This window comes from Periplaneta americana, chromosome 11 (assembly GCF_040183065.1).
Source record: "Periplaneta americana isolate PAMFEO1 chromosome 11, P.americana_PAMFEO1_priV1, whole genome shotgun sequence".
Lineage (NCBI taxonomy): Eukaryota > Metazoa > Arthropoda > Insecta > Blattodea > Blattidae > Periplaneta > Periplaneta americana.
In genome coordinates, this window is record NC_091127.1 from 93,210,418 (window position 1) to 93,227,576 (window position 17,159).

Here is a 17,159-nt window from a genome sequence, read left to right on the forward strand (position 1 = left end):
TCAATGTTTCGACAGTTTGGAAATGGAGATCTGAAATTTAGTGTTCCACACCCTTGTGATCCTCAACGTCTGCTGTTTCTAAGTTTTGATTACTGTCATTTGATTAAGAACATTAGGTCTCAATTCCTAGACAGGGGTATGGCTGACGGTGATGGACTAATAAGTTCCAAATATTTGAAGGAAATATATCGTCTGCAAGCGAAGTTGACAGTGAAGCCCGTTCGGTACTTAACCAAAAAAAACATTGAACCTACAAACTTCGAAAATATGAATGTATTAACGGCTGTACAAGTTTTCTCTCCTGCAGTCACTGCCACAGTTGAATTCATGAAGAATAACAATGTCCGTATCAATACCAGTGTAGACTTCTCAGAAGCTGGCCCATCTGTACATTTCATGAAGTGTATATATAAATTTTTCACTGTGCATGACGTAAGTGACAGAACACAGCATATGAGGCAATGCAACCCGAATTCCATGCAGTTTTATTCTGTAGCTGATGAAAGACTGCAGTGGCTACAGGAATACTTCGTTGGATATAAAACAAGGATTCAGGCTGAATCGAAACGGGCTAAATTGAAAGGGCTAACCAAAGAGACGACAGAGGCACTTCTGTTCACTGTGAACTCTACAGTTCATTGTATTATACATCTTTTGAAAAATAGATTTTTCTACGTCCTCACAAGAAGATTTTCTGGAGATCCAGTAGAGGCTCTTTTTAGCACCGTTAGAATGGGAGGTGGTAGTAACGATATAACAGATGCACGTACAGCGGCCTATGCTATCAAAAGAATATTGAAGTCTGGTCTTATGATACCTTCCAAAGCAGCCAATGTCACTGGAGATAATGCATATTGTGGAGAAACCTTTCCAACTGGTGGCAATAGTATCACTGATACCGGTACCGAAAATGACCTTGTTCTTCCTGATCATGTTTTGATTCTTTTGGACAAACTTACAGTACCAAATGACAGAGTAGACATTAATTTAGAAACTGTCTCCCAAGCTTTGATTTGCGGATATTTAATACGCGTAAATGAGGAAAAAGTAAGTTGTGATTGTTGTATTAGGAATATATCTATGCCTAAAACGTCGACGCCATTAAATGAAATTATCCATCACCAAGACAGAGGAGGGCTTAGATACCCAAAATCGACTTTTGTTGCCTTAATAAAACATTTGCAGGAGTTCGTTCAAGCCGCAGTACCATATTGTACTAAGTCTTCTCAATTAACAAAAACAATTCGCACATTTGCGCATTCTCCTCTTTCAGAATGCGCATTATTGAATTGCAGTATGCCAAATCATCAACAGATGGTTAGCCACATTATAATAACAAAGTTTGTAAAACCACTACTAGCAAATATTGGAAGGAAAGAAACACAGCGTGCATTTCGACCGGTGTGCTATTCAAAGCCTCAGTCCAGGAATATTCTGAAGTTGTGACTTCAAGGGATGGACATCATTTTTGCCAGGTAAGCTTTTATCTCTGGTATACATTTACACATATTATCTAGTTTAATTAAAGGAAAACTTGAGAATAATTGTGTTTATTAAGCAGAGTGCGTTTAAATTTCCATTATAACTAATGTTACGTATGGTGTTGTATGACCTGCCATCTAGCGGAGATTTTTCAGCAGACTGTATACGCAAAATGGACGTCATAGAGCAGGCAGTATATTACAATCCAGACGGCGGTGGTAATCTCGTAAGCAACGGTACGATCTCAGGCAACGTGAGGGAAAAAAAATGGCGGCAGTTTTACAGCTGGTGAAGATGAGTTTCTGATGATTGGAAATTAAGATGCCATTGAACGGTTGCCAAGAAAATTTTGATAGAAAATGAAAATTCATTAGATTTTTACTGTGATGAGCAGTTTTACAAACGCTACAGATTCACAAATGACACCATCGTCGTAAATGGCATTTAAAGTATATTACCGCTACTATTACTGACTGAAGAATCAAGGACAAGAATTGCAAGAATTCTGAAACTCTTGACTATTCCAGGATTTTAAGCAATAGGAGACTTTCAAGTAAGTATAAGTAAAAACTTATCATAATTACGCAAAGCACGAAAGATCCTAGTGTGTTTTCTGTTATAGCCTAATTAGTTTCGTAGGAGTTGGTTAGGCCTATATTTTAATATTATTCGTATGAAATCAGCTATGTGTTCTTAAATAATATCTTAAGTAACACGATTTTATGTAACAGGAGACTTTTAAGTGAGTATATCATTTTATTAGACAAGACAAACTTTATTCCAGTGTGTTGTTAGGTTATAACAAACAAATTAGCTTGTTACAAGTTAGGTACGCTATATTTTAATATGATTGGTACCAAATCAGCTAGATGCACATAAATAATATCTTACATTATGTTAGAACACAAATAAACAGCATTGTGGTGCGTAGTAATAATTTACATTACCGGTAAACCTAACTACATTAGTTTATAATTCTTAACTATAGCGTTACCACGTTACGATACAAATGTATTTACCCTTTAAGTTTTGAAATTTCCTAGGATATACCATACAGTAATAGTAGTGTATACTGTAGTTCCACTGAGATAGTCTTCATGTCCGAGTTGTCCTATTGTTTATTAAATTAATTTCATTAATATTTTAATAGGGGATGAGTGGCATAAATGAGACATATTGATACAGACTCCATTATGAAAGTTTGTGATTACAAATGGTGATATTTTTCCAGGACTACACCAAAAGAAACACAATTTTCTTTTGCTGCACTGACTTCTATGATATAAACACGTGGTTTTAGTTTGCAACCACAAATACTTTCATTATAAAAAATCGTTTCATACTTGTACCTGTATATTCCAAAGCTCTGTTGTGGCTCCTCTACTTGTTACTAATTTATTACTAACGGACACACGCATGCACACACATAAAAAGATATATAAAGTTCAGAATACGTACGTTCCCCAATGCTGCTGATACGCATTTGCCTATAGGCCTAACCAAAAACCCCATATAAATTACCTACTTCTTTGCTGCTATTTAGGCCTACAACCATTATCATTATTGTATTTGACACTAATGTCACTAATGGTGAGAAAAAGATCTGTTAACATTCCCCAAACTTGTGGGTATCTTTTGCACAATAGACCTTCATATATAAAGCTGATAACATAATGTTAAAAATTGCTTATACTGAATTTCTGTATTAAATACAGCCAAAGAATATTAATAAAGCAATAATAAATGTACATTCATGGCACTCCTCCCAGATCTGTATTTAGCTCCTCAAATATTTTTCGAGTTGTTTTAAAAACGTGTAAACTTTTTCAGATTGTTCTGCGAGATTTAAGAAAAATTCATCAAGGCACAAACTCTTATCTATCAGAAATTTGAGGAAGACAGAGTTAAAGGTACGGTATTCTACTTGATGACAATGGGTATCCACAGCTGTCGTATTCTTTTCACCCCTGTGTTGGACAGTCATTTGGGAACTGCAGCTGAGAGATGGTAAATGAAATTGATTCTTATTACTCAGAACTCTTTTGGAAATAATGCATATTAATGTTTAATACTGGTCTTCTTATTCTTCCTATTCGGAAAAAAAGTAATCAAGTAGTTTCCGAATAAAACATTTATATATTTTATCTTAGGTAAGTTACTTTCTGATTTCTTAATTTCAGATACAACAAATCTACTCGGAATTTAATAGAGATGATTAAAGGCATCTGGTAACAGAGGTTCCAGTGTCTTTGATGGAAATTACTGACCACAGTGAGAACAATCAAAGCAGGGATAGCTTGTGTCATTCTGCACAATTCTGGCATTTTAAAGCAGGACCTATTTGAAGCTGCAGAAGAACACCCCAACATGGTTCCTGTGCCCAATGCTTCTCATCTGAATGCTATTTCCGTCATATGCGCTCACTTTTCGGGTGTTTTGCTTTGTATCATGAATACTCCCAAAATTTTTAGTACTGGTGGTGCTTAGCACTCCCAGTATTGTGTGCTATGTATCTTGAAATTTCCAGCCTCTTCCCACAGTTACCCAAATCCAATGGCATTAGTACTATGATGCATTGGTGGTTACACTAGGGTTACACTTCTGTGGTATGTAAATACTGCCTATTGACAAATTCTGTATTAATAAATTCGCAGACACTAGACACTGTCGCCAATCCTACAAAATAAGTGAGTTTCCCAACACATCGTCATTTCAATTTAAAACTGTAGCTTGGTTGTCAGTTCCCTTTATTACTCAAGAATAAGGGCTCTCTGAAACAATCTCCAGATGTGCCGCTCTTTACGAATGGACTTTTGTTGACACAATGGTTACAATGTTTTGCATGAAGTGTTGTTGCATGTCGACAGTAAGATATGGGCGAAAAAACCCATTGTTTTTAATGGGAGGGAGCTTGTATTTCTTATTTATTTAGTTTTATCACATCTGCTGTTTTTGAGCGTAGCTTAATTTTGGTATTTGTAGATGAACTTAAGGCTTTTTGTAGCAGACTCGCTCATGCTGAGTTGGCAATGCTAAACAGAAAGTCATTTCGTGTCATACTTCCTGTATTAGGATACACTAAAATTCTTTGCTATAATATTAGTAATGAAATACTTTATTATTTTGTTATCTCCATTATATTAAAAAATATCTATTTAAATGTCCACATGTGTCACTTGTTACATCGCATATGATCATATTATGTTTGTCACTCATTTTCTGTAACTTTCATTTTTATACACGGTTTTCGGCATAGCTCAAAAACTACTGAAGACATTAACATAAAATTTTGCATAATATTAGTGTTTTATTCATATCTACCACATACTCAAGTATCTTTCTTGTTACAAGTAATTCAGTTTTTAAAAATAATTAGGAGGCCAAAAATGTAGAAAAATTTATATGAAAGGTAATGAATAAAGTGCAGTGAATGTATATTGAGCAAGCAACATTTTAAGTAGCATTAATATTTGATGGATTATAAAAATGCGAATTTCATTAAACTTCCCTTAGAATAATGTGCAGCCCCCCTCAACAGCTTAACAGGGGTGCAAATTTGGAATACTTTATTGGCTCAACTAAATAACATTCTCTTAAATCTAGATTTCAAGAAACTTAACATTACCTTTCCTTAAAATCATTCAAAATTATTAATGTTCTCAGATTAGAGTAGAAAAGAATATCCTGGTTACATAGATTAATTGCACAATTTTTTTTTTTTTTTTTTTTTTTTTTTTTTTTAAGCATTTGATAGAGTGTTAATGTAGTGCATAGTCTCTTGAATAACTTTGTAGCTGCTGTATGTTTTATGTCACTTTATTGTCAATAAAATCAACAAACTCGTAACTTTGCATAATTCACATAAAAACCATGAATTGAAATAGTATATAAACATAAAATATTAATAAAAAACAGACAGATATAATTTCCCTCTTCAAAAAGGAAGAAAAAAATGCAATGCATACAATGAAAAAGGCATTGTTATATAGGCTCTGCTTTCAAGACTATGCAGTTACACTCTTTTCTAATTTATATGTATGGATTTGCAAAATCTCTTATATAGATTAAATAAATTACAACACACTATCATATTGTTACATTTAGGAGCAGCCATACACTTTATAATTTCACAACATTTTAAAAAGGGACTAAAATTTCTGTCAAGTCTAACAGATACATGTAATTTCAGGAAAATTGAGCAATTTTTTCCAATCAGAGGCCACAGCTTCTAGAGATTTTCCCATTATTAATCAATCCTTCGAAAACATGACCACATTTACACAATTCATGAACTAAATGAACTGGTAATTCAAAGCACTGCAGTACCTCCCTTAAATTCACTGTCGTGGCAAGTTAGCCCAACAAATCCAATAATTTACAGTTTCAGAAACCTGTTGCAGAAATACTATAAGAAAAATCATTATCAGCTGAAAGTGCAAGTACTAAGAAATGTGAAGAGAAAATACATTTTGCAATTAGTAACTTGATTCATTTTGTGTAACCATCACCACCCAGGGACACTTGTTGGAAAACAATTCATTAACTTAATGGGTTAACTCAACACACATTCATCCTCGCCATGATTCTCAGGTATCAACAATCAGTTCACAAGTCTAAAGTGAAAAGTCAAAACTGCCAATGAAGAAAGAAGAAGTCATTGACTTAAAAAAAAAAGAAACACAATAATTGAAGAAAATTAGACATTTATACAGATAGTATAATTCAACATTCAGAGGATTTTAAAATAAAGGAATAAACGTTCATACATTTGTCAGACATAAATTGTAATAATATTGATGACATAATATTGTTTTGTGTAGAAATTCATTATATTCCATGTAATGTTGATAATTTTCTTAAGGAAAATAAGATGTTATTTTACAGATTTACCTTAGTAATTGTTTGTCTTTTCATTCAGTAACAAGTTCCTTATATTTTATAATTATTTCTCAATAAATATGGTATTATAAAAAAATTTAAGAAAACATGTATATTTTTTAAATCCATTATTTGTTACAAGGGTGGAAGTTCCAAGGTAAACAAAGACCTTATTGCTCTCCATCTTCATTACTGGGACAGTTTAGAAATACTTCAAATTAAGGATCTGTTGCTAAAATTAATTTTTAAGACGAAAAATAAAGTTCCAAATTTCGCATGATTTTTCTCGAGATACATAATTGTAGCCCGAAGTATTTATCATGAGGGCTGCAAATGTAATGTAATATAGATCCCGTGGCATATAAACAACTTTTTTCACGACAGGTAACAAATTGTCGCATTTTATTTCAGAATTTTTATTAATGAAGTTCACTGGAGCTACTTTCCTGAGCGCATATACACTCATGCAAAGGAAAATTCATTAGCAACAACCATTGGTATAAATGTCATTGTAAATATTCCTCTCTCTACAGAGGAAATATTATTTCTCTCCCTGTTGTCCTAGCCTAGAAACAGACATTTACTCCCGGCTGTGAAAAAAAAAATGTTATTGTAAGGAGTGTTGTATAAAAATGTGGTCTGAAACAATGAAGTTATATAAAATATCATCTTGATTTATATTTTGAGTACATATATATATATATATACTTACTGGCTTTTAAGGAACCCGGAGGTTCATCACCGCCCTCACATAAGCCCGCCATTGGTCCCTATCCTGAGCTAGATTAATCCAGTCTCTATCATCATATCCCACCTCCCTCAAATCCATTTTAATATTATCTTCCCATCTACGTCTCGGCCTCCCCAAAGGTCTTTTTCCGTCTGGCCTCCCAACTATCACTCTATATACATCTCTGGATTCGCCCATACGTGCTACATGCCCTGCCCATCTCAAACGTCTGGATTTAATGTTCGTAATTATGTCAGGTGAAGAATACAATGCGTGCAGTTCTGTGTTATGCAACTTTCTCCATTCTCCTGTAACTTCATTCCTCTTAGCCCCAAATATTTTCCAAAGCAACTTATTCTCAAACACCCTTAACCTATGTTCCTCTCTCAAAGTGAGAGTCCAAGTTTCACAACCATACAGAACAACCGGTAATATAACTGTTTTATAAATTCTAACTTTCAGATTTTTTGACAGCAGACTGGATGATAAAAGCTTCTCAACCGAATAATAACAGGCATTTCCCATATTTATTCTGTGTTTAATTTCCTCCCGGGTGTAATTTATATTTGTTACTGTTGCTCCAAGATATTTGAACTTCTCCACCTCTTCAAAAGATAAATTTCCAATTTTTATATTTCCATTTCGTAGAATAATATATATCTTTAAAGAAATTAGCATAGCAGAAAGGTGTCATAAATTTACTTTATTTAAAAGTAATATTTTAATATCAGATCTGGTTATTGTATCATCTGATATTCATGGAGTATTTACAAGGAAGGTTATTGAAGATTCTTGAAGTGGACATCATATCGTGATGGGAACAATACACATGCCCAAACGCAACATATCATGAAATACTACAAAACCGTCATGGAATATTAAGAAAGCCAATTGGAAATCTTACACCGAAACATTAGAGGGCCTCCTGGATAAAGATAAAATAAACATTGAGGAACACCCTGATAGAATATACAAACAGTTCTCCTCAGCCATACTAAACACAGCAAAAACATTCATCCCTCTTGGTAGACAGAACAACTATAAATGTTTCTGTAATCAGGATGTAGGCAACTTGAAGAATGAAAGAGAGACCTTAGAAGAAAAGCAGAAGAAACGAAGAATACAGAAGATGTTCAAAAATGGAGACAAGCTGCTGCAAGAAGAAAACGCGCGATATTGGAGGCCAAATGTATTAGTTTTAACAATTTCATCTCCAACCTTGATTACAGAACAGACGGTCCGAAAGCATACAACTTCCTCGGTAGAGTAGAAAATAGACGAAATTCACCTAAAAAGGAACTCATTCTTTGAAAGCACTTCACTTCATGCAGATGAAGAAATTGCCAATGCTTTTGAGTCTCATTATTCTCAATCACAGAAGAAAAATAGCCACATTAGAAAAAACGACCGCAAAATCAAGCAGCAACTTAAGGATTATGGGAGAGGAATACCCAGCCAAGTTGATATGGATATTTCACTCTTTGTGAACTTAATACTGCAATTAACAGTCTCAAAACCAAAAAATCCCCGGGACCTGATCAAAATTATGCTGAATTTCTTCAGCATCTGGGTCCTAATGCTAGAGCCTCCCGTTTGTGCATATTTAATAAGATCTGGACTACTTCTATACCCTCCCAGTGGAAGAAAGCTATAATTATACCTGTGCTTAAGAAAAATAAACAGGCTAAGGATCCCTCCAACTATCGACCAATTGCACTTACAAACATCCCAGCAAAAGTGATGGAAAAAATGATAGTCAACAGACTAAATTGGTTTCTTGAAACCAATAACATAATCCATCCTGCAAAAGCCGGTTTCTGGTCTCATCGCTCAACCGAATATCAGATAGCCATACTAAGTCAACAGCTTAAGGACAACCTAGATAAGGGCTTGATTACAACTGTAGTGTACATTGATTTCAAAGCCACTTATGATTCAATCTGGAAATGAAACTTACTACTGAAACTAACGAATTATGGAGTACAAGGAAACATGCTGAACTGGTTCAAAAGTTTCCTAGGACAACGGTATTGTCAAATCCGTTATGGTTCTGCCTGTTCAAAATATAAACAACTCCAGACAGGTTACCTCAAGGAGCTGTTACTAGTTGCTCTCTCTTCAACTTGTACATCAATGACCTTATACCCACTCTGACCAGAAATGAAAATATCAAAACTCTCCTCTATGCTGATGATCTTGTTATATGGAGTGCAGCACCAAAAAATGGAGCCAAACAGGCAATCGAAAATTCATTTCATAAGTGACTGGTGTATAAAAAATTCCATGTCTGTTAACATATCAAAATCTGCTTGCCAAAGTTTTTCACTCTGCCATAATCGATTAAAACCAAATATCTCTTAAAATAACATATATCTAAATCATGTAACAGAATTAAAATATTTAGGCTTTACATTTGAAAGTAAATTAACATGGAGTAATCATATACATGAAAGGACCGAAAGAATACAATATCATAAAGCGATTGGCAGGAAGTAAATGGGGCTGTAATACACAAACGCTGAACACAACCTACAAAATGTACGTCAAACTAATTATGAAATATAGCTGTGGAGCTCTTATTACAGCAAACCAACAAAGGATTCATAAACTAGAATGTGTACAGAATCAAGCTCTCAGGCTGATCACTGGTAGTGTCAAAACTACTCCTATAAATGCTATGCTGTTCCTCACAAACAACCAGGATATGAAGACTGATAATGTTCAATCTGCACTTAAAATCCATGAAAAACTAATCCGCCTACCCGGTGTTGACTACCCCAGCAATATGCAAGGACCCCAAAGATTAAAGACACAAGAGGGATTCCTACAGAAAGTTATGAAGGAAAAGGAAAAATTAGATATGTCCTTTAAGCCATGCCCATTATTGCTCCCAGAAAACCCATTAGAACAGGATGATATAGACTACACTCTCGACCTAACTCAGGACTGTAACAAAAACGATACTCCTCGAGACATTCTGTGAGCCACAGAAACTATTCTGACGAGGTATCCAGAAGAAACATGGCTACACATATATACAGACGGGTCACAGATAGAAAGAAATGGCACTGCTGGAGGTGGCATATACTGTAGGCTCTTCTCAACATATCTATCTCTGGGCAAAAACCACATTGCCTTTGATGGAGAAGTGAGAGCCATAAATCTGCTCTCAAACAATTATTGCCTCGGTTATCAACATTTTCAAATGCTGTAATTCTGTGTGACTCCCAAGCTGCAATATTCGCCATCACCAACAACTCTAACCGTCCACCTTGTCCTGATACACACGAATGCAGGAAAATAATTAAGAACCTTACTGAGCAAAACAAGAAAGTGGTCCTGCAGTGGGTACCATCTCATTGTGGTATCCCCGGGAAAGAAATAGCTGATTCTCTTGCAAAAAAGGCACTCAAATCCTGCCCTATGTTTGTGAAGTACCCTACAGTCGAGCATCAACCATCATATGACAGAAGGTAAAGGACACTTATAAAAAATCTCTGCAAGATAACATACGCACTTCTAAATGGAAAGACAATGTAACTTCGGTACCAGATTGACCAAGGAGAGAAGCAGTTGCCAAATTCCGATTAGCAACTGGACATGATTGCTTGGGTAAACATCTATGCCGCATTGGTTTACTCCAGAATCCTAACTGCCCACTCTGCAACCAGAACATCGTAATGGACTCAGACCATCTAATGGATTGTCCCAATCTGTCCTCCACAACACTGGTAGGGAAGTATTGGGAAGCAAGAGAGAAGATGATGGCCCTCCAAATATAAATATATTCTATCATTCTTGCTGAGATTAACTATTTTTGTACTCTTCTCACTGTTTGTTTGTTTACTTATCTCACACTATTGCATGTTGCCATTATCATGGCTAAAGATAAACTCTACAGTCTTGCATTAAATAAATAAATAAATAAAAAATATCAGTCTCAGTTGCTACAAAACCACAACTCAAATTTTCACTGCCTTTTAACGTTGAGAGTGAATTAAGTAAGGGAAGGAAGAGTGATTAAAGAAATCGAAATAATTTATTAATGTAATTAAATAGATTTTAATATCTTTACTGCTGTTTTTATTAACACTTCTCCAACCAAGGTTTTTTACAACTTACTACTGCAAAGGGCCATCAAAATTGCATACTCATCTTTGTTAAGCATTTGGAATTAAACGACTTAAGCATTATTGATTATAGACTTACAAAAAATGTAAAAATATAAAATAATCATCCATTTTTTTTTTAAATACAAAGTGATTCGAAAGTCCTGTCCCATTTTGTTGAAAATGTATACCAATATTAATTAACTTTAGATATGTTACTAGTGACTGAGGTACATATATACATAGTGTTCTGCCAAATGACAGATCTTTCACTGCAAACCCAGCATTTTCTGAGGTAATACACACAGTAAATTTAGATTTGCCTCTCTTCTATTTCAAGACAAACTCCTTAAAGCTACATAGTTTTGACATGATAGAAAACACTTTTACAAGCAATGAAAGCGATAGTACTACAACAGAAACTGGAAATCATTTTATTTAATTCCTGAAATTTAAATATCCTAATACAATATATAGGGCCCTGATTTTTTTAAAATGCATATGTGCATATGCAAATGCATATTTTGAGGGTTAGTGCATGTTTCGACATTTATTCAGTTTGTGTATGATCAATTATCTGACATTTCTGAACGAACTGTAAATCTAGTAATGAATTTCTATGTTGAACATCCCTTGGCACCACAATAGCCTTCCTATTTCAAGTGAAATGTAAACGGGACAATACTTCCAGTCTCACAATACATGCAGGTAGATGGACGTTGCAGATCTTTTCCACAAAAGGAATTTCTTACATTCCTTTCTCAATGCAGTACCCTCTCAAAGTTTGTGTCGAGAGGACGGCAGGTGTTCATCTGTTAACTTGTTTTTCACCTACTAATAGTCTATGTGGTGTTCTGTGAGATTAAACTAAAAATGCCTAAAGATAAGTCCACTAAATCATTTTTAATTAAACAGTGGTTTTCAGGCAATAGTGACTATTCAAGTGATGGTGGTGTAGTGTATTGTCAAGTATGTGAAAAGACTGAAATGCGAGAAAAAGTTTCAACTAGATCAGCATTCGAAAACAACTGCACATCTCAGGTCAAAACAAAAGGGTAAGAACACACAACAAGTACTCTTAACTCAGGAGAAATCACGGTCTGAAGTTAGTAGTATATTTTCCACTGACCTTTGTAAAGCTTTTGTATGCAACATTACACTGCATAAATTAAATAATCCACATCTACGGTCATTTCTTCAAAAATATTGTCTTAATCAAAGGATACCGGATGAATCCACACTTAGGAAAAATTATTTACTTTCGCTACATGCTTCTGTCCTGGATTCAATACTGTCTGACATAGGAGGGAACTGCATATGGATTTCTGTTGATGATTCAACAGATTCGTGTGGCAGATACATAGCGAACTTCATAGTGGGTAAATTATGTCCAGAACAACCCAGCAAACCTCATTTACTTTCATGCAAAGTGTTGGAAAAAACCAACCACATTATAGTTGCAAGATTTATTAATGATTCCCTGCGACTTCTGTGGCCTACTGAATCCGAGAGTCATTGTTACAAGATGCAAGTCTTAAACACAGATGCAGCTTCATACATGTTTCATGATACAAAGTGCCAAGGGGATAATATGATGACCCACATGAATGTGAATTCCATGTTAAAGTAGATTAATTATTTGTGTCATTCTGAATTCAAATTATTAGTAGATATATAACGAAAAAATACATGGAATTTAAAAAATAAATATGGCCAAAAATGAAAATAACATTAATAAATCATCAGGGGGGTAATCCTATATAACCCTCTTCGTAGCAGGAAGGTTAAAATAGAACCTCATTTGTTATATGTATGGTCAAAATCTGCATTAATACATATAACCTCACTCTTTGAAAGCAAGCCTTCCTTAACATTATCAGGCTCCTTAACTGTAGGGTTGTTAAGTGTAGCAGTTTTGTACTTCTTCACCTTGGTTGAGAAATATCCTGTTTGTTTCTTTATTTTCTTTCTGGTGTTCATATGAGAAACTTCCTTCAGTTGGGTTGCACAGTTTACTTTAATATTTTCATTGCAGACATTGAAAACATTGTTTAGGCTCTTATGAACCACATTACTTTCTTGTGTTGTAAATCTACATTCATCAAGATCTGACAGAATACTTTCCAACTTTGTTCTAATTGAAGAGTTAACAGTATTTGTTCCACAGGTGGTAGGAAGTACATCCAATGTTTCTTTTAGGAAGTTTTCCTGGGAAGTTGTTGCTACAGCTTCACTCATAACAGTACTATTCCGTCCTGATCTCTTATGAATAAGAGCAATGCTGTGGATATGCTTGCATATGTTTCCTCTTATAACATAGTCAACACACGTGCATGTAAACAAGTGGATGCATACTTCACATGCAGCACATTTCAAATAACATGCTCCTCCACACTCTTCCTCTACCTTATGAACATTGTACACATTATTTCCTGACATGGACTTAATATGCCATTCATCATTTGAAAGAATGGTTATCATTTCTGGCATTATCCCCGAACTGACCTTGTGACTCTTCACAATTCTATTAATTCTATCAGAAGGCACACTTTTCTTTGTAACCTTAATAAGGCGCTGAAAGATTAAGTCCCTGACAAGTTTTAAGAGCCCATTTATTGCTATATCCAGTCTCTTCACATGTCTGCCTTCCAGGTATTGGTATTTTATCTTCTTGTGTTGGGACTCTAAATGCATATTTGTATTAATTCCCAGGTGCTTCCTGTAGCAATAAGCCCATCTCTCAGTTCTGCTAGCATAATGCTGCAAAATATACTTTCCGAATTCGACCGTATCCTCATCACTAAAAAGATCACAGACAAAACCTTCCAGAAGTTTTGAAAAGGTTTCTTCACACAATTCATCTCTTATTGTTTTAGCAGCTTTGTATACCATTTTCTTCTTTTCGAGATTCTTGATTTTACACAGATTTTGTTGCCAATTTCTTGTGACATGCCATGCACATAATAGAACATTAGATACTGGGTTCATTACCTTAAACCAAGCATTGTAAAATGCTGGAGCGTCATCTGTCATGAAAGTGGTGCAAGTAATTGTCCCTACTGTATTCTTAACAGCACTGAAGAAGACAATGAATAATTGCTCGCTGCTCCTGTTGGAAAAACAGAATGCCACAGGACAACCATTTTTAAATTTGTCAATTACCAACATGGAATACAGACTGAAATCATAATTATTTAAGCCATGTGTTCCATCCAAACAGATTTTATCTCCGCCATATTTTCTTATCATCTCCTTCTGAAAAGTTGTCATAATAATGAGAACAAAATCTTCAACCTTTAACAATGAGCTATCGTCTTCTTTTCCTTGTTCTTTGAAATAAATAACACAATTATCCTGTTTCACCATCTCTTGCACCCATAACCTTACACTTATCGCATCATTCTGATGTCTAGAAACTACGCCATTGATGTTGAAATCTCTCTTGATATTTTGTATGTCCTTCTTGTCGATAAGGATCTTCCTTCCACTGTCAATATTTACTTCGTCTCTAATATCCCCCAAGATTCTCGTTTCAGAGACTCCTTCTTTCAGTTTACCTAAAAATAAAAGAAAAATGGACTACTTTTCATAGAGTGCTTAAAATATAGCTCCCACAAATTGAGAAAAATATTAATTTAAGACAACTAGAAACCTTCAAAAAGCATACCGTAATAAACATAACTTGCAATAACACTTATCCGTTATAGTATGTCAGTCAAAAGATCCTAAAGCACTATAAAAACTCTGTAAGCAACCAGGCTAAAGTATTATTTAAATTTATAATTGATGCAATGAAAACAAAATCTTGTATGAATATTGGAAAAATAAGTTATCCAAGGTAGCTCAGTTGGTAGAGCAGCTGGCTACGGACTGGAAGATCCGGGGTTCGATCCCAGGTGGTGACAGGATTTTTTCTCATTGCCAAACTTTCAGAACGGCCCCAAGGTTCACTCAGCCTTCTATAAAATTGAGTACCGGGTCTTTCCCGGGGGTAAAAGGCAGTCAGAGCGTGGTGCCGACCACACCACCTCATTCTAGTGCCGAGGTCATGGAAAGCATGGGGCTCTACCTCCATGCCCCCCAAGTGCCTTCATGGCATGTTACGGGGATACCTTTACCTTTATACTGGTAAAAATGAAAGTGGCCTTGAAGGAAATTTGTTAGGCATTAAAGGGGAAAAAAGTAATAAATGACTAAAATAAGTTGTAAAATTGAGAATAGCGTATACAAATTATTGTATTGCTCTCTTCTATACTAATGAAATGAAGTACTGTACCTGCAATAGCTGCTCTGTCAGACTGCAACAATCTTAAATGTTCTAGTTCATTCTCATGGTTTTCATGTTTGGGAAAATAGTGCACTGTAATTCTACCATTTGTAAGTTTTACTTTCATCTGTGCAGGAGAATTGGTCCCAATTTTTGCTGAACCTTGAGATTTCAAAGTTTTCAGACCATTGCCTCTAGGTCTGTAAACTCCACTTCTGCAGCAGTGATAGTATATTACTACATCTTCATTCTTCCTTGTAGCATTTCCCCGTTGTCTTACATAGTTTGACTTTGTCGCTCTTTCTTAAGTTTCTTTCCAGTTTTTAAATTCTGCAGAAAGAAAAAAATTAAGTTTCATGCATGTTTTCAGCTAAAATGAACGCAATGCAATAATACTTCACAAACGCAAGTCTATTCATGTACATGGATTCAATACATCATTAATAAAAGGAAGAACATAGATTTCATAAATCACAATAATAAAGATAACCTAACTTACCGCCAAAAATATTGAATTCCTTCAAAATCTCTCCTTCTTTTATAATACACTGATTTGTAAATATCTTTCAGATGTTTTTTCAAACTGAAATGACAAGTGAAGATTTTGTCACAAAGCGTACAGTTAAAATTACTTTTATGTCAAGCAATATCCTTTGTGAATTCCATTTTGCATGTTCTCTTGATTAAAGTCAATCTTCCTTGTAGTATATCCCCGTTGTCTTACATAGTTTGACTTCGTCGCTCTTTCTTCAGTTTCTTTCCAGTTTTAAATTCTGCAGAAAGAAAAAAATTAAGTTTCATGCATGTTTTTCAGCTAAAATGAACGTAATGCAATAGTACTTCACAAACGCGTCTATTCATGTACATGAATCCAATACATCATTAATAAAAGCAAGAACATGAATTTCATAAATTACAATAATAAAGATAACCTAACTTACCGCCAAAAATATTGAATTCCTTCAAAATCTCTCCTTTTATAATACACCGGCTTGTGAATATGTTTCAGATGTCGGTAATTTCCTAGAAGACGGGCAAAACCCAACATGGCTGACGAAAACTACCAAAAACGTTCTGCCAACTATGAAGTCAAATGTCACCAAACATCGCAAAATCAAAGATGAAAAATCAATATATATATATATATATATATATATATATATATATTCATATTTTTAAAGAAGAACAAGCCCTCCAAAAAAAATTAAAATATATTTAATTTTTCGCCTTTGATTTTTTTTTTGGCGTTTGGTGGCATTCGAACTTCATAGTTGGTAGTACTTTTCTAGCAATTTTCGTCCGCACTTTACCCCCAAAAAATCACTAAAACACAAAACAAAACATAATAATTTATCATCTTATCAAATAAAATTCAATTCTCATCGACGTCTTCATCGACAACCACTTCACTTCCAGTACAAATGACACAGGCTTTAAGGCAATCTAAACTTAAACCATGCAGGGAGCAAAGAACTAAACCAACACTTTGTCGTACAGTCAACTGTGCATAAATAAACCACGTGTTTACACTAAATGAAATTCTCTTCGAACACTTATTACACCTTAACATCTACAGAAAATTCAGTAAATAATTCCTTTAAACCACAGAAAAACAGTTTTCTTCTCAACATTGAACACAATCCTTCTTCACCAGCGAAAGAACTAAACCAAAATCGACACAAAATTTAATGGA

General features: G+C 34.7%; 1 protein-coding gene and 1 long non-coding RNA gene across 2 annotated transcripts; one reads left to right on the forward strand and one right to left on the reverse strand.

Moving 5' to 3' along the window:
• Positions 1 to 1,721: 1,721 nt before the first annotated feature.
• Positions 1,722 to 5,191, forward strand: LOC138709193 (uncharacterized). The gene is made up of 3 exons (XR_011334866.1): positions 1,722 to 2,035; positions 3,313 to 3,489; positions 3,663 to 5,191. It is a non-coding gene; the product is annotated as an uncharacterized lncRNA (long non-coding RNA).
• A 1,554-nt stretch (positions 5,192 to 6,745) lies between these two features.
• On the reverse strand, positions 6,746 to 16,491 carry LOC138709192 (uncharacterized). Its single transcript, XM_069839781.1, has 4 exons — positions 16,408 to 16,491; positions 15,966 to 16,239; positions 15,476 to 15,796; positions 6,746 to 14,756 (listed from the first exon to the last, which is right to left on the reverse strand). The coding sequence occupies exons 3-4, from the start codon at positions 15,591 to 15,593 to the stop codon at positions 12,997 to 12,999; spliced, it is 1,878 nt and encodes a 625-aa protein (XP_069695882.1). The 5' UTR covers positions 15,594 to 15,796; positions 15,966 to 16,239; positions 16,408 to 16,491; the 3' UTR covers positions 6,746 to 12,996.
• Positions 16,492 to 17,159: the final 668 nt, after the last annotated feature.

What these genes read in the sequence shown, in the direction of transcription:
- LOC138709192 (XM_069839781.1), bottom strand. Translation starts at nt 15,593, where the DNA reads ATGAAAGTAAAACTTACAAATGGTAGAATTACAGTGCACTATTTTCCC. An exon ending in TGACAGAGCAGCTATTGCAG is followed by an intron (nt 14,757 to 15,475) that starts GTACAGTACTTC and finishes TTTTATTTTTAG; the next exon opens with GTAAACTGAAAGAAGGAGTC.